Source organism: Cryptomeria japonica, chromosome 7 (assembly GCF_030272615.1).
Source record: "Cryptomeria japonica chromosome 7, Sugi_1.0, whole genome shotgun sequence".
Lineage (NCBI taxonomy): Eukaryota > Viridiplantae > Streptophyta > Pinopsida > Cupressales > Cupressaceae > Cryptomeria > Cryptomeria japonica.
Window position 1 is genome coordinate 240,236,465 of NC_081411.1, and position 27,799 is coordinate 240,264,263.

Sequence of the window (27,799 nt, forward strand, 5' to 3'; positions counted from 1 at the left end):
ATTGCCCATCAAAATAGGTGGCATGTTGCAAGACTCAAATGTAGAGAACATAGATTGTGAAGATGCTATATGATGAGAAGCTCCTAAATCTAGAAGCTATCTCCTTGAATCATGACCTGCAGTAGTACAAAGAGCTTTTCCTTTGTTCTTACTTGTCCCAAAAGTGTGTCTCTTATCAAATTCTATTTGTTTGGAAGAAGAAGCTGAAGTAGACATTCTTGAAGGCAAATTGATTCTATTCTTCCCAAGAAGATGCTTCATTTCATCAGTATCCAAGAACTCCTATAACAATAGTGTTCTTCATGTCCCATCTTCTCGCAATATGAACAAGAAGGCTCCTCCTTCTTAGATGATTCCCATTGAGAAGGAGAGGATTTATATTCTTTTCTTAGCTTGTTCTTTTTCTTCTCTTGCTTCTTATTAAGATTCTCTATTTCTTTCTTCACCTAGGGTTCCATTGCCATTAATGCTTGGTGTGTTAAAGACTTGATTAGACCCATAAGGCAATATCATGCCCCTTTAGACACTTTTGCATCACATAGGACACCATTGATTATAATAAAAACTTTTAGAAGTTGATTTTAACGAACCACAAGATCCTTTTATTGTCTTCTCAACTTTCTATATTTTATATAATAAGACAAACTTCCTTTAACTATATCCTCCTCCTTTTAATTTTTTAATATTAATACAACCTCAATTCTTATATTTATTTATCAATAAAACCTAAAGCTTATTTTTTTATTAAAATTAATTTTAATACATAAATAAATGCACATCTAAAGTAAACAAGCATACCTATCTTTAGAGGAATAGATGTATATTATGTCAAAAGATATCATATTTGTTCATTATTTCACTTAAAAATTTATTATATTATAATTAATCTTAAATTATTATTATATTATGATATTGCAATTAAACTTAAATTATTATTAAGATATGATTATATTATTATATTTTTATTTTTATTAAGATGATTATGAAGTTAACTTATTGCATGATGGAGATAGATAAATTGATTTATCAATTAAATTCACAATAAATAGCAACAGTTGAATGGTGGAAGTGAAGATATAATTAGCATTAAATAATTATAATTCCACTATTTTTTTTTAACTATTCTATACAACCACTTAAAAAACAAAACAAAACAAAATCCTCTTTAGATTCAAAACCAAACAATCATTAAAAAAAAGTGGGGATTCCTAGATTTTATCTACTCATAATTTACCTCTAATCTAACGAAAAGGAGAGATGTCCAATGCCTTTGCTTTTAAAAAGCATAAAGACATATTTTAAGATCTAGTAAAAATAAGATATATTAAAAAAAAGCTTATGTGGAGATAGATTTAAAGTTCTAGTGAAAATAAGATATATTAAAAAAAACTCATGTGGAGATAGATTTAAATATGTGTATTTTTTTTTTTGGAAAGTGTCTTGCCTTTTTACTTGAAATCTTAAAAAATAAGATATATATATATATATATATATATAAAAAGCTTATGTGGAGATAGATTTAAATATGTGTATTTTTCTGGAAAGTGTAGTAAGGAGTGGTTTATATTTGAAGAAAATTGGTCACATATTCCATATGGCAGATGGGCAAAGTAGAGGTAAATTTGTCCTAACTTATGTAATTTTCGGGGGGTCTGCTTACTACAGCTTTTTTTCCTTTTTCTGAAGGAGTGTTTATCCCTTTCTCTCTGTTGTGGTGTTGTATTTTGGTTTACATAGAGAAATGCAGTCATTTGTGCCTACGCGTATGTATGGAAACAGGATGTTCAGTATTGGACTGGAGGTCTTCAATTCAGAAGGGATGTCTAACACCGTTGGTAAGGTATGCAATTTCTGGCTTTTGAGTTTGATTTTCACCCCCCTCCACCCCTCAAAATTCCCTATGTGAAATGAGCATTTGTGTTGGTTTTAGGGTTTATAGTTAATTACATTGATTTTTTGCAGTGCTCAGTTTGTGTGATCGGTTTGGTCGTTTTGGAATAAAATTGCACAGTGGTGCCAAATCGACTCAACGAGTGTAGTATGAGGATTTAATTTGAGCAGTTGGCTGTTTTACCTTTAGCTATAAGATTTGTTTGCATTTTAAAATTCAGCTGTAAAATTTAACTATTTCGATTTCGCTTGAGAGTTTTTCTTTGTTTTAATTATTTATAAACTAGGGTTTGGATCAAAGATTTCATTGTTTGCATCTTGCCTTAGAGAGGATATTCGATGCGTTTTATTAGTTGTGTTTTGCGCGGAGGCCTTTTTGTAAACTTGAATTTGTGGCGAAGTCAGAAATTGATTTGTTTTTGTTGGTAAGATACAATTGTTTTTTATGGCAGATGGGCCATGATATACGACTCTTGGTTAGAGAGGTTGATGTTGCTAAGGGCTGGTTAAGGTTTTGTGTGTTTACAAGAAATGAGGCTTCCATGGGGGATCAACAGGTCATAATCCCAAGAGACATGTTTAGTATTGAATGAAATTTGGTTATCTACCGAATTTTAACCCTGGGTGCAACTTGCCAGGCGCAAGTCCGCAATTACTTCGACTGGGAAGTTAAGTTCAAGTTCTGGGTGACTTTGATTGGTGAGGGAATATAAGGTGGATGGTTATCATGCATGGGGAATTTACAAGGAATGTGGGTTTCATAGGGGACATACAGGCCCATTATCCTAAGAGACATGTTGAGTATTGAAATTTGACTAAATAGTGAATTCAACTCTAGCTGCAACTTTCCAGGTGCATGTTGGCTGATTTTAACTGTGATGCCAAGTGTCAGTCCGGATTGACTTTGACTCGTCATCAATTCTTAGCTAGATGGTTGCCATGCAAGGGGAGTTTACTGATAAGAAGCAAAATGAATTTCCGTTGCATCCTTTTATACCTTGCAAAAAATGAATATTTCCTCTGTCTTGTGAGATTAGTGATCATGTATTTCTTTGAGCATGCTGCAAAGATATGCTATCAAGTCGTTATGTGCACTGAAGCTAACTGTATAGTTCCTGGGCATGGAATGAATAAATACTGGGTCTTTGAGTCTCGATGCTTAGCATTTCTTCTCAGTATTAGTACCTATGAGCTGTCATTTGCCAAAGCTAAATGATTTTGCTGATTAAATGGAATCGCAATGAGTGAAACACAATGAGATTGTTATTTAATATTTATGTTATTGGGAAGTTAGGTGGTAAAAGACAGTCAAGGCATCCTATACATTGTGCGAAGTAGTCCCTTTTATAAGCACAAGCCATGTAATTTCGCTGTCATAAAGAGAAAGGTTTATGTGTAGCTTGACATTAGGATTGGCATCTAAAACATCTATAATATATTACCATGGGGCAGTTGCAGCATTTATTTTGATAACGTGATCATCAAGTTCTGTTTTCTGTATGGTGTTACTGTTAACCACCATGTTTTTTTTGTTAGACATAAGTCGATTGAGAGATTTCTAGTGTTAATATTCAGCTGGGAGAATTTGTGATTGCCGGCCAATATATTAATTATGCCAAAATTCATAACTACAATGGCAGTAAGGGATCTGTAATGGAGTGAGTAGCTAGTAAAAACTCTCTAACGTAAATAATTTATAGATAATTTATTTAGGTAATGTAAATGCTATATTTGAATATTTATTGTAATTAATAGTAATATTAATTGACTGAGCTAATGAAGGTTTGATATTTAAACCATATCTTTTACATTACATTCTATTTTTAACATATAAATATTCTATTATATATTTAAGTATTATATATATATTAATTTTCTTTTGATACTAAGAGAGAGGGATCTATTGGGGTCCTCAAATGATAAATTTTCTAAATCATAGTAAACGGATTCTCCAATTTGAATAATTTAATTCCTACAAGAGTCTAACTGAAACTAATTCCTATCAAAACTATCCTCTATGGTAGATGCAAGAATCTATTTAACTTAAACTATAGAAATCAATAAATCCTAATGACTGTCAAAATATTATCATACTAAATCATAAGTCTGCTGCAGAATTAATAAAAAACTACTTATATCTGTTTTGCATGTCTGTTCTTTTAATTATAAACTTGGAAAGGGGTATACAAAGAAGTTATCTGAATATATGAATGATCTCTATGAAGGAAAAGTCTATGCCATATCTCAGTTGACTGAAACACAACAAACTAAACAGAAGATAATCTTACCTTAGACTTAGCTGGTTCTCAGGGTTTGAGGTGCAGTCGAATTTAGTGGGTATCTAAAACTGGCACATGGATTAACCGAGTCTTATTTACAGCTGCCTAAAAGCTGCATTCTAACCGGAAGTGAAACTCAGTCTTTGGTAACTGATGCTGCATGCTAACTGGAAATGTTACCCAGTCTTTGTTAATTGATGCTGCATGCTAACTGAACTATTATTACTGAAGAAGGCTACCTGAGGTACTCTATATTAATGTTACCTATATAATATCAAAAAGCTATTAACAGATATCCAGTATGGACAACAATAACTACATAATAGACCTCCAAGAGGTTGAAGGAGCAGAGAAGAAGCTGTGGAAAAGCCTTTTGGTAATAGGGGCATTCAGCAAATCCAGAAATACAAAAAACATACAAAACCTTTGAAGGCATGAGGGCAGGCGACCAATGGAGCTGTAATGTCCATCGCTGTTGTGGACCAATTTTTCACCTTACTTCTCAAGTTCAGTCAGCAGTCATTAATTCAAACAGTTGGCATGCTGTGTATGAATGTTATGATGATTGTTTGCTGTTTGGTTTATTTTCCCTTGAACAGTTTTCAGACTTCATGGAGCATTGCATAATGAACAACTGAGAGCATTTTTTTGAACAGTTTGCACATTTTGTTTCCATTTTTGCAACACCAATGAAGCATATGCTAAAATAACCTCAATGATTGCACTCACTTATTAAACTAGTAAATAAAAAGGATGCTACTGAAAACCAGATTCTTTATGCTTTTAGTCTGGAATAATATTGTAACTGAGTACAGAAGTAAGGTCTATTTCCTGACCTTTATGAGCAAGCTTAGATTGAGAGATCAGATGTTTACATTATACATACCCTTATTTCATTTAAAGGTGGCTACTGTTTCAGAAGTTGCTGCAGATGTATTCAGTCTTCTATTCGAGGTTTCAAGATTTCTTTACACACCCCCAAGCTGGAATTGAATCTCTACACACCTGCCCATGATCTGCTCAAAATTACAGAGACTATGGTCTGAATTCTGACCTCTTGTGACATAAGTCTAAGAACTTGATTAGATTCTCTGCTTGAGTCAATCCAGCTCCCAATTAATATTCGCAACAGCAAATATAGGTCACTACAGTTCTCCACGATCCTGTTGTTGCTTATCAACTATCCAATGGCCATGTACTAAGTGCAAAATCTTCAATTGGCAGACTCAAATACACACAGAAAGCATGAATATTAAATTCTTACATGAAATATTCCCACAGCCAACATATTGAGTCTCACACCTTATAGAAAGCAGGAAATTAAATCAAGAGAGTTCACAATCTGTTGAGACATGGACCAGCTAGGGCTCGAACCTAGGACCTTCCATACGCTGCTGAGGTGCTCTACCACTGAGCTACTGGCTCCTCTTGGACCAGTCCATCGTCGGTCCGGGTGTGGCTTATTTCCAACACCAACACCCCCCCTTAAGCCACACCTCTCGTGTGCTTGGGGCTCCTAGCCTGGACCTGGCTCTGATACCATGTTGAGACATGGACCAGCTAGGACTCGAACCTAGGACCTTCCATACGCTGCTGGAGTGCTCTACCATTGAGCTACTGGCCCCTCTTGGACCAGTCCATCGTCGGTCCGGGTGTGGCTTATTTCCAACACCAACACCCCCCCTTAAGCCACACCTCTCGTGTGCTTGGGACTCCTAGCCTAAACCTGACTCTGATACCACATTGAGACATGGACCAGCTAGGACTCGAACCTAGGACCTTCCATACACTGTTGGAGTGCTCTACCACTGAGCTACTGGCCCCTCTTGGACCAGTTCATCGTCAGTCCGGGTGTGGCTTATTTCCAACACCAACACAATCTGCATATAAGAAGGAACCCTATTCAAACTAGGAAGATGTTATAGTCGTCAAGTTCTGAAGAATAACCACGAACTCAATATAGCTTACGCAGCATTGAAAATTAAAAAAAATGCTTTTCTGCACATCAAAGAGGAAGACAGACTTGGATGAAAACAACACTTCTTAATATTTCACAAATATGAGCTATTGTGCTAAGAATAATATTTCCAAGTCTCCATGATATTAATTAATAAATATTACTTCTATTGATAATACGAGAGGCAGGCTTTCTGGTGCTCACAATTCAATACATAATCACCTGAATCCATTGTTCCAAAATTCTCATTTTGTATATAATTACAAAGGAAGTATTCACATCGATGACTTCAATCTTTACAGCCAAATATTAAAGGCTGACCACTTATTTCACCAAATAACATACTTTCATTTGCCAAATCATTTTGTTGCATACACCTTTCAAAAACCTTAATGTTCAAGCATTCATTTGCAATGTCTGTGGAAGAGTGAATTGATTCATCTAAAATCGATTATTTTGGCAGCCCCAGAAAATATTATTGATAATCATAAAATATCATACAATTACGGTTTATCTTCATGCCATTATTGTTCTCACAGCAGTGATGATAATGTAATACTTTAAATATTAATCCCTTATCATAAACTAACAGCTTGGTAATATCATTTGAAATAATATTAATATCATTAGAAATAATATTACACTTGCCCAAACTGAAACTTATTCTTCTATTAATAAAATATTTATTCCACTAAAGACTTACTTTCAGCCTTCAAGCGTATTATGGAAACTGAACATGAAATAAATCTACATTTGGATGCTGATAAATATTCTCCTAAAATTCATCTTCACAAGAAGACTTCACATCTTTCTTTGTGTTGATGCCCAAGTCTGAATCCTGTGATATGAATCCACCCAGAAGTGTGATTGGGTTTCCATCCAATCCACTATGAGTCTTGAGGGATTTTGTCCTTAAGTTCTCTTCTCTGAAAGCAAAATTCTCTCTCATAATCTTCCAAGATAAATTCCTGAATAATGCCAAACCTTTCTTCTACCACCTTTATAATATCTTATTTGGCAACCGTTTGAATAATAAATATTAAATTAAAATAATTTAATATTTAGATCACAATGTGACTTTAATAAGATTTTAATTTTTAACTTTGAAAAGTCAATATTAAATAGTTAATTAAATATTAATCGTCTTAAATAACTTAAAGACAAATTAATAATTTAATTAATTAATTAATTATTTATTCTTTACAGCTGGCAAAAATAGGACATTACAAGTCCTCCCACCCCAATACTGCTTGCCCTCAAGCAATCTGTAACTGTTTACCAAATCAACTGCCATTTGCACTTGAATGCCAAAACAAAATACCAGGATCCTAATACAGATGCAAAAGCATATGGATTTCAAAGAATCGATGTTGTTCAATTAATCAAGGAGACAAAGCTCTTTTAAATAGAGTTACAAAGATGATGTTTCTAAAAGAAACAATCGTTAACTAGAGGCGAAATTAGAAACAACTTAAATCTCTTGGTAGTTAGAACGATGACCATTAAGGGAGGGTATTAGAATAATATCTTTCTCTTTGTGTTATTAATGGTCATTTAAGTTGTTTCTAATTTCGCCTTTAGTTAACAATTGTTTCTTTTAGAAACATCATCTTTGTAACTCTATTTAAAGGAGCTTTGTCTCCTTGATTAATTGAACAACATCGATTCTTTGAAATCCATATGCTTTTGCATTTGTATTAGATCCCAAATCAATATTATATCTTGGTAGTTAGAACGATGACCATTAAGGGAGGGTATTAGAATAATATCTTTCTCTTTGTGTTATTAATGGTCATTTAAGTTGTTTCTAATTTCGCCTCTAGTTAAGGATTGTTTCTTTTAGAAACATCGTCTTTGTAACTCTATTTAAAGAAGCTTTGTCTCCTTGATTAATTGAACAACATCGATTCTTTGAAATCCATATGCTTTTGCATCTGTATTAGATCCCAAATCAATATTATGTATAGTTCACTAAGAATCCGTTGTTCCACTCTACTATAAGTGAAATTTGCAACACTATCAATCTGCATTATTCTGTGAAGGACTCCATCAATCGTGCAAAATCCACGGATCCCAAGTCTGCAAATCTTCCCCAGCATATATCCTCAAGGAAAAAGGATAAACATCACTCATCCAAACTCCATCATTTGGTGCCTCATCAATGCTTCAAGGCTTGAAGTTGGAAGAGCAATCCCACAGACACCATCCTGTGCAATCAGTTGTACTCAACAATGCAAAGTCTGGTGAGATTGATATACCATTGTCATCCTCATGAGTTGACATGTCCTCCAGGAAAGAAAATCTGGAAGACTCATAAGAATGGGCTACCCATGCAACCTCATGACATCCAACTGCAAATCTCTTCATACTCGCTACTTTTGGCGCATCATCCACTAAAGCCCTCAACAGTATTTGTAGAAATTCCTGATTGTGTCGATCGTGTGAATGCATTCGCTAGACTCCCAATGCAATATCGGAATCACAAAACTCAATCATATAGAGATCATCAATGCTGATGTAGCCATGGAACTGAAAACTCATCTATGGTACCACACCATAATCTGAAAATCTGAATTCATCATGCCTTGAGCCAGAAGGAGAGATAAGTATACCTCCTTTGTCATCCTTGAGATCTTCTTTTGCACCATTGGAATCTGTAGTCTCATTAGTAACTTCCCCAATATTTAAACCATCAAGCTTGTGTTCATCCCAAAACCATCTTGACTTAAATTTCTCAGTTCCTCTTGCGAGCTAGCATGTGAAAGATCTAGATGTCCTTGCTGTCTCTTGCTCTCTTGCAGATTATAACTTGCTTGAACAGCTATCATCTGAGCATGCTTAGCTTTCTCTTTCCACTTGTCATATTGTAGCAGATTCCTCTCTACATCTTCAATACTATCCATCAACTTCCTTGACTCCTTATTCATGGCTAGTGTAGAGGAAAGTTTTTCATCATCCGCCATAGAGGAAAGTGAATTTGTAGTCTCATTAGAAACTTCCCCAATATGTGAACCATCATCGCTTGTGTTCATCCCAAAATCATCTTGACATAGAATTCTCAGTTCCTCTTGCAAGCTAGCATGTGAAAGATCCAGGTGTCCATGCTGTCTCTTGATCTCTTGTAGATTCTAGCTTGCTTGATCAGCTATCATCTTAGAATGCTTAGCTTTCTCCATCCACTGGTCATATTGTAGTAGAGTCCTCTCCACATCTTCAGTACTATCCATCAACTTGTTAATTTTGCTAAAATTTTAGTGATCAGAATTAACAAAACGCAGAAATAAACAAATGCACACTCATACGAACACAAGGTTATCCTGGGAAAACCTCCCTCTTGGAGGAAAAAACCCAGCAACAAAGATCCAGATCAAAATAATAATAATCAGCAGTGTTACATGTACAATTCAGCTTGCTTAGAGCATAGAAAATAAACTTATCTGATCTGGAACTTTTAGGCGATCAATATAGGGGCAGACTTATTCAATACCCACACTCAGCACATATGTAATCCACAATACAATGACTCAACCGGAACTGAAGTATATGCTGATAGAATAATGACAAGTAACAATTCGGCAATCTCCAATGATGTTCGCTGAAGTGCAAGGTGTTGATTTTCCCAGGTTTTATTGGATGTATTTTAATGTATATATCTGATTCAATCTGATACTTGCATTCTTGGAATTCTATGTGTTCTCAAATTGAATAACATTATACTATATATATTCCTTTGGAGAGGCATGTCCTTGAACGGACATGTCTCTCCTTTAACTATAATAATTTAATCAATATTATAATGTTTCATCAATCAATTATTAATTTAGAATAATATAATAGATTAATATTGAATATTAAATTTTATATGATTAATAATAATATAATAATATAACATAATAATATATTATTATTAATCAACATATATTATATGTATTCTAAATGATCATTCGACTGAAGCTACAAACATTAACACTCCCTCTTAGCTAGGGAGGATGATTAGACAGAATGTGTAGTGATCTCCCATGTCAACACTTATGACCCTCACCATAGCTACACAAAACATAATTAACACTCCCTCTTAGCTAGGGAAGATAAAATCAATGCAAATGCATTAAGTCTAGATTAATTATGGAATAGAGAAAATAATATCTCACTATGATATCAGGAAGTATGGTATAAACAAGAATATCAAGGCACATGATATTCACCATAACTCAAAAATATCATCTCATGATATTGGGAGTATTTGCATCAACCATAGTCTCAAGGTGTGAATTTGCCTCCGTCGGCGATTCTATTCACAAGCTCTTGCGTGGATTGCCTTTGTCGGCGATTCTATCCATAAGCTCTTGTGTGGATTGCCTCAGTCGGCAATTCTATCCATGAGCTCTCACGTGGATTGCCTCAGTCAGCGATTCTATCCATGAGCTCTCACGTGGATTGCCTCAGTCGACGATTCTATCCACAAGCTCTTACGTGGATTGCCTCAGTCGACGATTCTATCCATGAGCTCTCACGTGGATTGCCTCAGTTGACGATTCTATCCATGAGCTCTCACGTGGATTGCCTCAGTTGGTGATTCTATCCACAAGCTCTTATGTGGATTGCCTCAGTCGGCGATTCTATCCATGAGCTCTCACATGGATTGCCTCAGTCGACGATTCTATCCACAAGCTCTTATGTGGATTCCCGATGGATTGCCTCAGTCGGCGATTCTATCCATGAGCTCTTACGTGGATTGCCTCAGTTGGCGATTCTATCCACAAGCTCTCACGTGGATTGCCTCAGTCGGCGATTCTATCCATGAGTTCTCACGTGGATTGCCTCAGTCGGCGATTCTATCCATGAGCTCTCACGTGGATTGCCTCAGTCGGCGATTCTATCCATGAGCTCTCATGTGGATTGCCTCAGTCGGCGATTCTATCCACAAGCTCTTACGTGGATTGCCTCAGTCGGCGATTCTATCCACGAGCTCTCATGTGGATTGCCTCTGTCGGCGATTCTATCCACAAGCTCAAGTTATTGTAAGATCGTCACCTTCCAATAACCTCAAAATTACAAGTGGAAATCATTTGGAAGTCGTCACTTCCTTATGATTTACATAGGGCCCATAAGGCATTAAATGATTTCATTAGTATAATAATCAATTGAATCAAGTTTTACCTCATAAGTGTTTCACCTTCAATAGTGAAAATACCTCTCAATCACTATGATCGAAATTGTCACAAGTTGACTGAACCATCTGCTCCCTCTGAAGCTCAAGTTCTTATATCAACCTCTTGTCCTGTTTTGAAATGTCAGACTCCCTTTGCATCTGGTCTCAATCATCAATTCGTTTATAAGCATCAATTTATTTCTCCCTTTAATTCAATTTTATTGTGCTTTTGTCCTTAAACATTTCCTTTCATAAGGTGAGCCCATATAAGAAATATCACGCATGAATCATCTCTCATCATAATTCCCTTTGAATGATGTAGAACATTTTCATAATTTTGATCAACACTTTCATTATGATCTGCCCCACACAGTCATTAATAACTTTTGCAATTTACCAAATTTATCCAATCTCTTCGGTGAGATGTTATAAAATCTAATTACAAACATTTCCTCCAAGTTATAGCCAGATCCAACAGTTAAAACAAAAGTTATGACATTTTTCCCAAAACTGCTAACCCTAGGTAGGGTTTCAAGTGACCTGCACCAAAGTCGTCATATCTTGCACAAAACTGAATCAAATTTGATGAGATAAACATATTTGAAAACTAGAAACACAGATCTTTCCATCCATATATTATAGTCCTCATTTTGAGGCCAACCAAGGGCCGTACAATGGCATATTTCAGACTGAAAATTCTAGAAAAAAACTGAATTCTCCAACCCTCTCCAACCTCCAAATTAAACTTCACAGGCTTGAGCTCTAATACCATTTTGATTTTCCCAGGTTTTATTGGATTTATTTTAATGTATATATATCTGATTCAATCTGATACTTGCTTTCTTAGAATTCTATGTGTTCTCAAATTGAATAACATTATACTATATATATTCCTTTGGAGAGCCATGTCCTTGAACGGACATGTCTCTCCTTTAACTATAATAATTTAATCAATATTATAATGTTTCATCAATCAATTATTAATTTAGAATAATATAATAGATTAATATTGAATATTAAATTTTATATGATTAATAATAATATAATAATATAACATAATAATATATTATTATTAATCAACATATATTATATGTATTCTAAATGATCATTCGACTGAAGCTACAAACATTAACACAAGGTATATTCGCCAGTGATCGCTGATGTTAAGTTGCGGATAACAAGTTTGTTATGTTCACCAATCAATGTTACAAATTCGCTGATGGCAGATCGCATATATGCAGAGATCATTCGCTGATTGTGATTATATTGTAAGGCATCAATATGCTTTTGTTATATACAAGACACAAGTCTTCTTATCTCCCAAGTCGGCCTTGTATCTTGCCGCCAAAAACAATACTTGTGAATATTCAAATACATATGTGTTTTACCGCCCAAATTGGGCCTACCCCATTTACAAGTTACATGAGATTGGGCCCAGCCCAATTACATAATTGATCGCTCTAATTATCACAATATATTTTAAATTTTAATTGCCAAAGGCAACATTAAAATTTAATCAGGTTAGAATCCGATTCTAGCTATATTTTTCAACACTCACTCCTAGCTAGGGAGGATTCTAATAAATAACCAAGTTATATTGTGATAACAAAACATTATGAACCTTCCATCTTGCAACCTTCTCCCTGGGAAGGATACAACACCACCTTGCATTGCCTGCAGAGGGTGTTTCCACCATGCATTGCCTGTAGAGGGTGGAAGATACAACTTAATGTATCACTGGAGCCGAGACTCCCTCTCAGCCAAAGGTTTGTTCTCCACAACTCCAAGTCTATCTCTGAAGTATTCAAACTTCACTCGAGCAAGAGGCTTGGTGTGAACACCTGCTATCTGTTCATCAGTGCTGATGTATTTCAGCTGTATGGCACCTCTTTGTACCATATCTTGAACATAATGATAATGAGTCTCCACATGTTTTGATTTGTCGTGAAACACAGGATTGATAGACATCTTTATACAACTCTGATTATCACAATGGATGACTGTAGGTTCCCAAGGTTGTCCAAACAACTCGACAAGAAGCTTACGAAGCCACGCTGCTTCTCTTGACACCACACTTGATGCAATGTATTCAACTTCAGTAGTACTCAATGCAATTGAGGACTGTTTTTTGCTACCCCAAGAGATCATGGCGGATCCCAAGCTGAAATAGATTCCTGAAGTGCTCTTCATGTTTGTGACACTTCCTGCCCAATAAGAGTCAGAATAACCTTCCAAGGTGATGACAGTGTTGAGAGGATACTTCAGCTCATAACCAATTGTGCCTTGCAAATATCTCAGGATATGCTTGGCTGCAACAAGATGAACATGCTTGGGTTTGTTCACGAATTGGCTGAGAGCATTCATTGCATAACAAATGTCTAGTCTAGTGTTAACTATATACATCAAGGATCCAATTAACTGCCTGTACTCAGTTGGATCTGCAAAATCAGAGTTAGCTGCAAATATACTTAACTTTTTCAAGTTAGTTTCCATAAGAGTAAACATAGGTTTGCAATCCATCATTCCAAATCTTTTCAAGATATCAACAGTATATTTTCCTTTACTTGGAATGATTTCGTTAGATCTTTGCCATACTTCTAATCCTAGAAAGTAATGCATTAAACCTAAATCCTTCATTTCAAATTCTGAAGCATGGAAAAAGAGTCCCGAAGACAATGATCTCAACAAATATAACATAACAAGTTAAAGTAACACCATCAAGAAGGTGTCAAGAACGTTGAGCAAGCAAAAGACCACTCGGGGTGGCGGTGTTATGAGACACACCATCCACTACTAATTCATTAATATGAAAGCTCAACTTGATTGACATCATAATTAATAATAATGAATTCCATTCTCATTAATCTAATATATAAACATTCACACTTGGAGTCATATAACTTACATATAGACACACACACACACATATACGTACATTGTTCCATAATAATAGAATGTACATATACATATACACATATATGTATAGATATATGTATACTACATGTACTCTTATTTGTGTTTATATATATATATATATTAAATTAATGCGCTTAATGGCTAGATGAGAATTATGATCTAGTTATATCTTTCATGAAAATTAAGTTTACACAAACGTCTAAAAACAATAAAGGAAAAAGGTCAACCGCCTATAGGTAAGACAACCTCCTTAAATGCCAAGGTGACGATTGACTTTTAACAACTTATCTTATGACTCAAGGCTTGATGGCAAGTTTGGTCTCTTTCGAAGTCTACAATCCTTTCCTTGATGATACTCTCCCTCCCTCTTGAGGGCATAGCTTATCCTGCATCCACTTGGTCACATGAAAATAGTTTGACCAATCTTATCTTCTCATCAAGCACACATATACTTACATAAAGAAAAGATAAACATTGCCAAAATTATCATTCATGTCTAACTATCAATTTATACTCAAGATTACTCATCAATATATGGGAGTAATAAAATATCAATGTTCAACCAAACACACAATCACATTATTCAAAAAAATAAAACCATTGTAGAAAGAGGGATGTAACATTTGTAGTGCTTGCCATGCAATGTTTTTCTTGGATTGTAATTGATTGGTTACCATACTCGCATTTGCATTTGAGTAGCGTCAGTTGTTATCCATAGCATTCTCCACTTTGGTCCTTGCTTCACGAAGCCTTTCCTTTTTTGTATGTGGCTTTGGGTACATTGCCTTCTTTTCTTGGGCATGAGTTATGGCCAAAACTTAGTTTCGCCTTTCAACATCAATTAGATTAATGCCAGCCTTTTGCGTTGGACATCCAATGTCTTCATGGTCGCTAGGGCCACACCATTTGCACAATAATTGTATGTATTCTTTCTTATTTTGGCAGTCTCTTGCAAAGCGTCCCCATTCGCTATATTATCGACATTGTATGATAGAACATTCTCTAGAGTCATATTGTATTTGATTTTGCCCTCCTTGTTGATTTCGATAATCACATAATGATGCATTCTGTGGTTTCTATGGGGTGGACTCTCCTTATGTGAAGAGTACTTGTGTACTTCTAGTCTTGAAATTGTATGGGTACTCCTTTATTGAATGATCCATTACTTGCCAAATCTCACAAAAGATCTTTCTAGGACAATTACCTTTCGTGGGCCCCTCAATTAGTTTCTTTATTTGTTCCTTTCTTTGTCTTCAATTCTTTCATCATTCTCATCATATCTTGTCATAGGGCTTGGACAGTCTTTGATTCTTCGTTGCTGCTATCCTTGGTACTCTTGTTTTCCGTGTTCCCCGACAGAATGTTTTGGATTCACTCTCAATGTCTATTGTTCGATTATAAGCATTGGCATACGATGATACTAGTTATAAAACGACATTAGATTTTGGCTTGATACAAACATTACAACATTTAATCTGTTATTACTTAAAAATTTAAAATGAAAACAAAGTGTGGATTGTGTCTACTTGTATGAATATTTTGAGAGACAACTGGGACCATGAGGGCGTTGAAATTTTAGACATTGATGTCAAATACTTTAATTGTTTTTAGCCTAGTTGAGCTGGTCAGCTTATGCAAGGTGTTTGCTTGCTTTGTTCTTGTCAGCAACACAGTCAGATTTTATGCCATATCAGCTGCCATATCATCAGCCTTTATGTGTTGTGTGGGACCCAATTATTTTCTAAGTCCCTATTACTTTTCAATGGGTTATTTGATTGATAAGGTGATTTTTTTTTTCTGAATCATGGTTCATTATTTCTGAAGTATGCTGTGAGAGATTTTGTGCGTTAATTTGCTGCCATTACGGCTGATTTGTAAGGCTACCGTTTCTTTATTCTTTGTGGTGGTCTTAAGTTGTGGATTTTGTGAAATTAGAGGATATGAGCTGGACGACGCTTCATAGGTTGAATTTATTCACTTGTTGATGCCTAAGATGTTTTCGGCTGAGCATAGTCGTGGTTCCTTAACACAAACTAAGGAGTTTTCTCTAATGATTGAAGATGCGATTTTTTTAGTACACTGTCTATCTAGTATATGTGCTTCAGCGCACTTCTCTATTTCAAGCTTTTTGTGGTATCGATTGTGAATCTGAATTTACTCCATCCAACATGAGTGTGTGGTCTATTAAAGAAGACATCTCAGGATTTGAAAAAGGCGTAAAAGTTTTTTTAAAATAAAAATTCATGATTTGTGAAGTCCAGTAAAAGATGTGTGCAGAATACGTTTGGAGTGGTTTCTATTTTCTGTGATCATGGGCTGTATCACATAATTGGGAGCCGTTTTTCATGTCAGCTATTTTAATTTATGGAAGAAGACGTGTCTACAGGGAGTTCGTGGCTGATGGAATTTGAAGTCAGTTTTTGCCAAGAAAGTTATAAGACTTTACGGGTGCATGGTTTCTGTGTCTTCCAGCTGTAGGCAGCTGGATTTATTTTTCGTGGTCTTTCTTTGCAGGTGATGGTAATTTTGCAGTCGGAAAGTGGAATATAGAAATTTTTCTGTGCTGAGAAGTGTGTGACGTTGGTGCCCAGAAAGACATTTTGTGTTCAAAGGTTGGTGTGGATATGTTTTTAACAGAAGCTATATCGGGTTGACAAAAATGAGACTGGGCGTTTCTTATTATTGAGACGTGCTGTGTTGAAGGAGAGTGTGGATGTTTTGAAATCTTATGGTTATCGGGTTGATCTTGATTGAAATTTAAAGAAAAAAAAAACAAAAAACAAAAAACTGCTGTATCTGCTGTAGATGTCTTCTATCTGTGTGTATGCTGATCGAACTCCAAAAACAGTGATATGGTGTTGCTTGATGTATGGTGTAACCAAGTTATGATCATTTTATAAAGGATTAAATGTATCCACAGACTGTTTGTTTTGCTTTATATGAGGAACAAGGATGTATAGGGAATCTTATTGAAGTGCTGATTGTTACCAAATATATTTTGATCATTTATACTGAGATTTGTTTCAGATTGCTGTGTGATTGAGTTGGAGCTCTCTTTTGCTGAGGTTGGTGCCTCTGTACACTGGAGTTGGTGCTTCAGTTCATCAGAGTTGGTGCTCTGTGTTTGTAATCTGGGTTGGTGCCCACTTGTTGAGATTAATAAGAGCTTGTTTATGCCCTGTTTTTTTACCCGAAAGGGTTTTCCATGAGAAATTCTTGTGTTTGACTCTCACTGCTCATATATCTTGCTTTATATCTGTATTTGTGTCTTTAAGGTTTAAAAATTTGCAATACCGATTCACCACGCCCCCCCTGCCCCCCCCCCACCCCCCCCTCTCATTGTTGCCTGTGAGTTATTCAGAGGGATCAAGATATTTTAACTACAATTTTTGTGTCTTGTAGTTATTTTTTCTGCTAGTTTTATTTTTTTACAACTCTGTTCTTGTTACTCTGCCTGCAATAAGAAAGATTTTTGCTGCTTTGTTTCAAGTTTTCCAACTTTTTGTAGGAGAAGATAGTAAAATTTTTAGTTGTAGAAAATATTGTTAGTAGTTATAAACGTGGTTATTGAATTGCTTTCCTTTTGTGTTTATTTAATTAATTCTAATGTTTCCAGCTAAATATTTATGACATTTTTTTGTGCAGTCCACTTCAAAGGAGGTGATAACCAAGGAAGAATGGGAAAAGAAGCTGAATAGTGTAAAGATTAGAAAAGAAGATATGAACAAATTGGTGATGAACTTTCTTGTTACTGAGGGCTATGTTGAAGCAGCTGAGAGGTTCTGTCTGGAGTCAGGAACAGAACGTATCCATTAATGGTCATTGTTTTGTTTGTTTTTCTGCCATTTTGATTTGTGGGAGTAAGCTAGGTGATAGTCTAAGTTTTGTCACTTGGTGAAGGATAGTCTAAGTTTCATTACTTGGTGGTTCCTTCAATGTGTAATTATTGTTACTCACTTTTACTATCTTACATCATATTTTGAAAACCATCGAATTACACTGCTCTTATTGCCATTGGGAGCTTTGCAATTGTTTCATTAATTAGTTTTCAACGGACCTTAATTAATCTTTGAAGATTTGATAGTCTATCATAGGTTGTTGACTACTGAGTTACATTGAATGGGTTCAAAAAGATTTATGATCTTGTAATCCTTATCTGCAAATAGCAGAAATAGATCTTGCAACAATAACTGATCGAATGGCTGTGCGAAGGGCAGTCCAGTCGGGAAATGTGCAGGATGCTATTGAAAAAGTTAATGACTTGAATCCAGAGGTCAGTTTATTGAATTGTTTTCCCCTTTGCATATTAATTGGAAGAAAATCCATCCTTTTTTTTTTATGTTTCAGTGTCTATTTGCACCTTATTGGTTGCACTCCACACATTTTGATGAAGAAAATTTAATAGCATGTTTTTGTAGATTCCTTTTTATTACTCTGGAGTCTGCATGTTCAAATTGACATGTTTGTTTGATAAATCCGAATCCCATATCAGACTCTATCTACATATATATAGATCAAATAGTTTTTTTTTGGGAAAATAATATGGACATGCATATATTAGTGCTTGGTTTGGCGTTCCTTATTTAATTTTAATAACAAGATGCTGTTTCTTAGCAATGCCCTGAATGTCATGCATGGACAGGGAATCGGAAAATCGAATCTCTATGAAATATCTATAGGAAAATATGTGGGCAAATACAAGTTGCATGCTCAAATAAGGAGATCCATAGAAAACAATTATATAATTATGTGTGCATTGAAATAGATTTGCATATCTGAAACAAATGCATATGGTCTGTTTATAACTGTAATCTGTTTTGACAGCACATGCAATATAGCTGAATTTTTTTTCTTTGATTTTTAACTATAGTTTCCTAGTTCTTTTAACCTTATTGGGCATCTTCCTTTTTTATGGTTGTGAGGATAGTATTTTTCCTTCAAAAGGCTTCTTTTTGTCTTTAAGGTTGTTGGTTTAAGATATAGTTGAGTCCTTATGGAAAAGGTTTTAGTCATTGTTCATTCATGTTCCATATGCAAGTAAATTTAGTTGGGAATGCAAAGAGTATATATTTGAAGGTATACAGTTTCAAGGATAGTTCTCTTCAAAGAGCCTAAATTAAGCATAGCTAAAGGTTATACATTTTTAATTGAGAGTAAAGAGGTATCACTAATGAACATCATCATTGAGTTCAGTAGTTGCAGTTATCCTGTGCAATGTAGGAGTAGGTCTTGAAATTAAACTTATGAAATGTTTGGTTTCTACGGTCCAACAGACTTCTACTCTTTTATGCAACAAGTTTTTTCTTATATCTTGTTATGTCTTCTTTTTTGGAATTAATGCCATGGAGAATACTGTTGTCGCATGGGACCCTTAACCCTTGCCTTCAGGCTCCCAACTGCCTAACCCATCTGGTGGTGCTCTCACTGATATTTTGAGCTTTTGGTGCAGTGGCAGTTAGTTTGTGTTAACAAAATTGGTGAGGAGGGTTCGATTACCGCCCTTGATAGCTTGCTCACCTTGTGGTCACAAGGTGTCCAAAAAAGGAGACATAACAAGATATAAGAAAAAACTTCTTGCATATAAGGGAATAGAAATCTGTTGGACCATAGAAACCAAACAATTCATAAGTTCAATTTGAAGACAAAATTAAAACTCAACACTTAGAAAGAATAAATCAAAACCCTAAGGCAACCCCCAAGGCTTAGGCAAAACTCAGGATCACTCTAACATTTTGACATTTTAAACACATGATCTTTTTCAAAATTCAAAAAAATTTAAAAAACTCTCTCATTGGCAAAGGCAAACACTAGGAAATTAGGCAAAACTTAAAAAGCGAAAAATGGGGGTCCCCATTTGCAATGGGGCGATGTGTGAATACGTCACAATAGGTCCTTATGTTGTGGCGGGTCCAATTAAGGAGGCTTTTTGAAATGTATCAAATGTATCTCTCCACCTTATGCCAAACGTGTAAATTTAATGTCATAGGCTTATCACATTAAAGACAGCCTCACATCTTAAATCGCACTTCAGCAAAACGTGATAGGGTAGGGTTAATTTGAAACGTGTCTTGATGTTTGTTACACTAGCAAGTTTGTTTGATTGATTTTTGATTGCCTTATTGCACTTAATCAAATCGGCTTTTTAAGTCTCATTTGTATCAGATGATTTGACTGATCGAATTTTGCTTGCCTTACCTCACCAAGACAAATTGGTCTTTTGGGGCTTGGTTTGCACAAAACAAAATTTGAGGAACACATTACTTATCTCCTCAAGTAGCAATTCTTTCATTGATAATCAGTATTTTGTCTTCATTTGCATCAACACACATGTTTGATCAGATTTTGATTGTTCAGTTACACCAAAGCAAATTGGGTTTTCAGGCTTCATTTGTACCAGTTCATCCATTTTATCATATGTTGATGATAGATCGGTGTTTTGCTCTTCAATTGCACACTCTCAACATGGGCGGTATTTTCACCTTCATTTGTACCACTGAATGCTAGCGGCATTTTAACCCTCATTTGCACCATGAACTTCGATGGCCATTTGGTGTTGATTTGTACAATGTCTTCAAGCTTGGGCGGCAACTTATCCCTTAGTTGCGTTAGCTGATCGGTGATTTGGTCCTCATTTGCACAAGGCTCAGATCTTGGATTTGTTTACACAACCTAAGCGACATTTTTGCTGTTGTTTGCACAGCTGAATTTGACTAAAGTCTTGATCAGATTTTTTCATGTTGTGAAGTGCCATCATCTTGCCTAACATCCAATTCCTCCTTATGTCTTTCAGGTTATGCAATGAACTTAGACATCTTAAGCTGGCGGTCCTGATACTCTTTGTCTCGCATGCTTGTGCTCCATTCCTGATTCATTTACAATGACACCTTTCTGGACTCGCTCTGCTATTAATATCAGAATTGCATTTGAATTTGGTTTGGATGATTGTGGAATTGCCTCTTTTATTCTGTTCTGATCTGACTACTTACACACAACTTGCACTTACCTTCTTGGCTCTGGAAAATCAGATTTTACAAATTGGAAGTTTGTTTCAGGTCTGATTTTCAGACCTGACTTATGTATGAGCCCACTTCTAATCGCTGTCTTCTTGTGTGCTCCTTTGGTTTTCATTTTCAGGATTATGGATCATTCTTTTGATTTCCTGTTAATAACATCAACTTTAAACTTTGATTGGCCCTCATCTTGCATCTTGTTTCTGACTTGTTCCTTTTGAAATGCCCTGCTCTATGTTCCATTCTTTGATCTTCAATCTGAATAGAGAACGTTATGAACCCTAAATCATATATAAAAACTTACCTCAACACTTCATCAAACAAGCCTTGAATTCTCCCTCGAATCTGGAAATGAGTATCTGATCAAATAAATAAGATTTCCCTGAAATCAGGACATCATAACTCTGCCTTCTTTATAATCTGATTTTGAATTTAAATCCTCAATTTTCTTGTCCAAGTGACACGTCTTTTCTTTCAAAGGCCAACTTCCTATTTCTTTAGAGCCACACCTTGCGTCATGGTTCATTGTGGATTAAAGGGGCTTAGGCATGTGCTGGGGATGGTGAGGTGGATGCTCCTTCTTAAAATAAAATAAAATGCTTTAAAAACTTTTCTTCTATCTTAGAGTTTGGTGGGGCCCAAGCAATGACCTGGCAAGGGGGATGAAGAGATGTTTTGGGGAAGGGAAGAGTAGTAAAGAAAAGTGCCACGTGAGAAAAGGAAGTAGAGGATGTTGGGGGAAAGGGAGACATAAGGGATATAGATGTGGGGGATGTAGGGAAGGGCAGGACATACCGTGGGGGGTAAGGTAGATGAAGGATGTGGGAGGTATAAGGGGTAGTGAAGGGTTAGGATATGTTAGGGAGTAAAGGGAGTTGGTGGTGGGAAGTAGAAGGATAGGCTAGGATGGGATGGGGGTTAGGCTAAGGGAAGGAAGGTGGGTTAGGATAGGTAAGCTTAGGGGAATACGAGGGGTAAAGGGTATGGGGTGTGGATGGGTAGGTTAAGAGGTGTGAGGTATAGGTTAGAAAATGTAGGGAATGGAAGGTATGAGAGGTAGAAGAAAGGTAGGAAGTGAGGATAAAGGTTAGAGGAAGGTATGGTGAAGGGAAGGAGATGGGAGTGGAAGGTAGGAAATAGAAGGTGTAGGTGAGGTGGAAAGGTAGATGGAGGATGGCAAGGTAGGTGGGTTAGAAGATATGGTAAATGGAAGCTGGGAGGTATAAGGGTTGAATAAAAGTAGGTAGTGGGGTGAGATGGAAGGAAGGGTGTAGGGATGAAATGTTAGGAAGGTGAGAAGATGGAGGTGGAAAGGTGAAGTGGAAGGAATGAATGATGGAGAGCTAGAAGAGATGAGATGTTAGGAAATGGGGAAGGTCAATGAGATGGAATGAAGTTGAAGGGATAGAAAGGTGAAAATAAATGGAAATGAGGGGAGATGGAAGGAAAGCAATTGGGCTTGGGCACCCACTGGCAGTGTTGGGAGAGGCAGTTCGGCAGCTTGGTTGTGCAAAGGAAGCGTTATGCCTCATTTCATTCTAATGAGAGAGACTAGACTTGATCAGCTCCTGACAATCTACACTTCTTCAAAGCAAAGGCTAATAGCCAAAAGACTCCACAACTAACCTAGAAAGCAGAAAAAAGTGGGGGTCCCCATTCGCAAAGGGGCGATGTGTGAAAATGTCACAATAGGTAGTTGATAGAATGACCATTAAGGGAGAATATTAGAATATTTTTAGTTCGCAATTTTTAGTTCTTCAATTAATGGCCATTTAGGGGTTTTATTTATTAGTTTATTTTAGGCTTCTATTTTTAGAAGGCGTAGTTCTATTTTAGCTTCAATTGAATCTCTTGTAATTGCCTTATATACTCTTTTAATTCATTCAATAAAGTACACAATTGATTTTTTGTTTCATAACAAATGATTTTTTATATATTAGACATTCATCAAATACCCAAGACTAGTGCAATTCAAATTTAGATCCACAATTGAACTTGTGCTTAGCAAGGTTCAGACTAACCATGCATTGCAACTTGCAATCAACAAATTACAAATGGTATGAATCGGAATTCCATCAAATGTCATCACATTTCTCCATTATAATCCATGAAATTTAGCTATATTCGAGAAGTAACAAGAAACCATGCAAAATGTTGCAACAACACATAAGGATTTACCGTGCTTCAACGAAAATCATGTATTAATTTCAACAAGTCTTTGCAACAACTTTGAGCTTCCTCCTCCTACTCTACTGCGAACTACTATCTAACAACTATCAACCTTTACTAACTGAGCCTTATATAGAGGTCTCGTTTACAATAAAATGGCTCAAATTGATTCAAGATCAACTATCGAGATTACATGGCAAAACCCTAATTAGGGTTAGTTACAACTAACTTTATTCAACCAATGAGAAAATTACATTTTGATGTGCTCTTTTGATTATGAACAAATAAGAAATGAGGTTAGGTATGTTGAACAATTTTCGATGTAGTGCCATGTGTCACTTTCTCCTTCACTGGGTGATCAGGTTCATCGAACTTGGACATGTCGATGTGAAGCAACTTCATTGGTTGATGATGATTGGATGCCACCTCAACTGGCATCTTGTAGATCATCACAAAGAAGTGATTGTGTTGGGGCAATATCTCAATACTCAACATTTCCAATTGCCCGATGTGATGATGATGGGACATATTCCCAAATTGTATCATTTAGATCAAGTCTCTAACTTTACTTAACTCTTTTGTAACTATGTCTATTTGATCACGTCTGCATTTTGATTTCCGTACTTGGGAATTCTCTTCTTTGTATGATGAATTTCACTTTGAACCTTGCCTTGATCCTTGGACACATTGACTCCTCCCTTTGACATTCTTCATAATGTTTGGAATTCCTCGGGATGCTTTGGATTTGATATCCATGTTAGGGAATCCTCCTTGTGTTGTACCTATCTCACATTCATCCTCATCATGACACAAAATTGCCTTTCCTTGGTGAAAATATTGAATGTGGAATATCCCTTTGATGTGATTGATTTCATTGATGTTGGAGTGCATGTTGCCCAAGTTTCACCATCATGGTAAAGTCTTCTCCATATCATCTTTGAGGATCCATGATTTCCTTGACGTGAATTCACATGTTAGGCTATGGATCTTGGATTTCCAATGGAAATTTAAGGCAATTGCAATTGTATCCTTCCTTATGTAGATCCTAACACTTGCTCTGTTGAAGTGTTCCTTCCTTGATGACTTTGATCTCTTGCCTTGTGAAGACCTTCATGCTGAATGCAATCCCTTTTCAAGCTCCATAAGTTCCCTTGAAAGGTGAAACATCTTCAACATGATTGATTTCCTTTATCTTCTTTGTCTTGGATGTGAAACACCTCCTCACTTTGGAATGTAGGCCTAGTCTTGGAATTTCCTTGATGAATTGCTGAGTTTTTTGCTAATTCTTCACTTTATTTTGTGGAATCCTTGGTGTTCAGCTATCCTTGTTTTTGATTTCCTTATCCTTATCATATCCTGAATTTGTTTCTTCTTTTGTGCACCATCATTGTTCCTCAATGGCTCATGTTGTCCTTGACTTCATGTTGTTCATTCTATTTGGTTGAGTCATCTTCTGTCAGCTGATTGAAACACACTTGAACCTTGATTTATCCTCATTACTATGCCACCTCAACCCTTAGTCTTAAACCTGTAAACAAACACAATTTTTTTAAGACATTAAAAACGAGAACAATGAATTGAATTTCTGATCTAACATTTGCCTATGTCTGCTGGTCAGCTTCTTTAAATTCGCTTTGAAATTGCATGGCATTGTGGTTAAAATGAAAAGTTTTCATCCTTCTTAAATATGCTCCCATAATTTAAAATCATACCTCCTTTAGCCAGGCTGACTTGCACATTTAATTTGTTTGAAATTAATCATATAAAATTCCTTCAGGTCGGCTGCCTTAACCATATTTATTTTGCCCTTTTTTAGAATAATAATTTTCCTCTCAATTAGGGCCGACTTAGGCACCTATTCTCTTCTAAGTGGGTTTTACAGGGTTAATAGGAAAAAACATAAGCTGAGCGCACTTTAAGTCCTCTTAAGGACATGCTTGGGTGGGATTGCTATATTGTGAAGGATCAGGAAGTCGGCTCAGTCCACTCCCTTATCAAGTCGGTTAAAGAAGAACATTGTGGCGTTGATTCATATAAATTAATGTTAAATTGCCCTCCATATCACATTCTCTTATCGAAATAGACACACTTGCTTTGCACTGCATCAAGTTTTAGGTCCAATTTTTAATTTGCAGGTCCAATTCTATGTTCTTTGACCTGATTTTGATGTTTTTCAAGGCCTGATTTTGAAAGCTGACTGCTGGGCGGGATTTAGGATATGTCAAGGACTAATTGAGGGCAAATTTTTGGTATGGCCTAGGACAAGGAGTGAGTTAAAATGAGGTGAACTTATGGACTGATCAAGGCGCATATGAGGGACAAGGATAAATGCCAAGTGCATCTAAGGGTTGCCTAAGAATAGGGGCAAATGAGGGGTGTCTTTTAGATGTACCTAAGGACTTGTTGTGACCATTTTCACACATCACCCCATTGCAAATGGGGACCCCTTGTTTTTGCTTTTTAGGGTTTTGCTTTGGCGTCGCAACTGCTAATCACCAGTCTTTTTGCAAATGAGGAGTTTTGAGTTAGACTCATCCCGAGCCAAATAGAGAAATCATGCTCATAATCATAGATGGAACACTTTGAAATTCGTCGAGTTTTTGAGCTCTGCGAGTTTTTACGATTTTAACTCGCAGTAGAAACTCGCTGAGTAATCGCAAACTTTGCGAGTTTCTTTTAAAAACTCGGCTAGACTAAAAAAAGAGGCCCAAACATGTGAAAAAGTTATCAATTTTTGTTTTTTCAGGGCAGTTTCATTCTCTTCATCAGAATATACATATGAAATATAACATTTAAGTATAAGTGGCATTTCAATATGTCTTTTTCTTTTCTTATATTTTATAACACCCGCAAGGGGCGATGCCCCTTGACCCCAACTTGGGGGCGCTGCCCCCAAACCCCCGTCGAAAAATATAGGGGGAAACTGCGCTGATGGAAGTAGGGAAAATTTAACCTCAGAGTTTGATTAGGCTCCATATAACAACATAATTAGCATTGAAGAAATCCTGGTATTATACATTTTAGAGTTGAAAGTTTGAAACTATGAGTATGAATGATGAAATTTCAAATGATGAAATAGACCTATCTCTCTACCCCTCTTTTTCTCAACCTCAAACCCCGGCGAGGGGTGCTACTTTCAACCTAATTTTAATTTGCAGATGCTTGGTGGCAAAGTTGGGGTGGAGGATGAGCCAACCATACCGAGCGAGGAGGCACAGTCACGCCTACTACAGACTTTTAGGACTAGACCCTCTAGTTTACCTCTCCCCTAGTTTTAGCTAGAGCTGGGAAGAGGAAGTTGTAATTGTAATTTCTAATGATGTATTTACTTTTGGTTTTACAAAAACTATTTACTATTTTGCTTCCAGCCATCAGCATTCCTCATGAGGATGCAATTTTGTAGATACTTTGCATTTAAATATATCTAGAATCAGCTTGTTTCTTTTGTGTTATCATTTATTGACTCATTGGATGCATTTTCTCATTAAATTTTGCAAAAAAAATGCATTTTTTATTAAAATTAAGTGTGTTTTTACGTTGCCGACCTTTTTTCTCAGGGGCTTGGCGAGTCAAGCCGAGTCGCGAGTAGTCCAACTATGCTCAGAATCATGTTTGAACATTGTCAAAGTGCTTAGAAGGTCTGAAGGACGAGGATCTCAATTGCTTTGGGTCATTTCTGACAACTTTCTATTTTTAGGAATTTCTACTTTTTTGCTTTTTTCTAAAAATAGAAAGTTTGATTTTTTGGCACTTTGGGCACAATCCAAGAAGCAGCTTTTTTGGCTTGCTTTTTGCCTTTTCCTGCATTTTTAGAAGTTGAACTTGGGTTTCGTTCCTCATGTGATTTGATCACTGCCCATGTCTTCAGATTCAAAATTTTTTGCCTCTAAATACAAAAAGTAGGGTTATGTTTTTTCTGCTTTTTTTTGAGATTTAGGGTTTTGATCCTGAGGCCATATCATTGCTGCCCATTTTGTTAGAATTGAAAAATTTGGTCTCTAAGTGTAAAAAGAAGGTGGAAACCCTAATTAGGGTTTTGTTCCAGAAGATCACTCCTCAAGCCATTTCATTAGTACCCATGTCCTCAGAATTGAAAAATTATGTCATCAAGTGTAAAAAGCAAGGAAAGAGCTCCGAGCTAGGGTTTGTTCTAGAAGTTCCAAGTATGGTCATGGTTGAGCAAAAGAATCCATCTAAGTGTTGTGGCTATGAAGAGATTGTCCAAGAGCTGGTTCAACAACAAGCATGGCTTAAGGCACCTAAAGGCTGTCATCTTCAAATTTGCCCAAGGCAAGAGAGAAGATCATTTTCCAATCAGTAGTTGCAAGGTTTAGCAATGTCTAAGCATGTTCCATGTCAGCCTATGGCAAGGCAGCCATGAAGTCCGCCCTTCCTAAGAGAAGAATATCCAAGATTAACATCCACA

General features: G+C 36.2%; 1 protein-coding gene across 6 annotated transcripts in view; it reads left to right on the top strand.

Annotated features, from left to right (window-relative positions):
• The first annotated feature begins 1,559 nt into the window (after positions 1–1,559).
• The window catches only part of LOC131028305 (protein GID8 homolog), a 61,325-nt gene continuing 35,085 nt past the window's right edge, over positions 1,560–27,799 (top strand). Inside the window, exons 1-4 of one of the 6 annotated variants that reach the window (XM_057958557.2) lie at positions 1,560–1,616; positions 1,780–1,840; positions 17,840–17,999; positions 18,361–18,467. In XM_057958557.2, the coding sequence (XP_057814540.1) occupies positions 1,781–1,840; positions 17,840–17,999; positions 18,361–18,467 (327 nt within the window). In that variant the 5' untranslated portion in view covers positions 1,560–1,616; position 1,780. The other 5 variants (XM_059208078.1, XM_057958554.2, XM_057958553.2 and 2 more) reach the window with 5 other exon arrangements.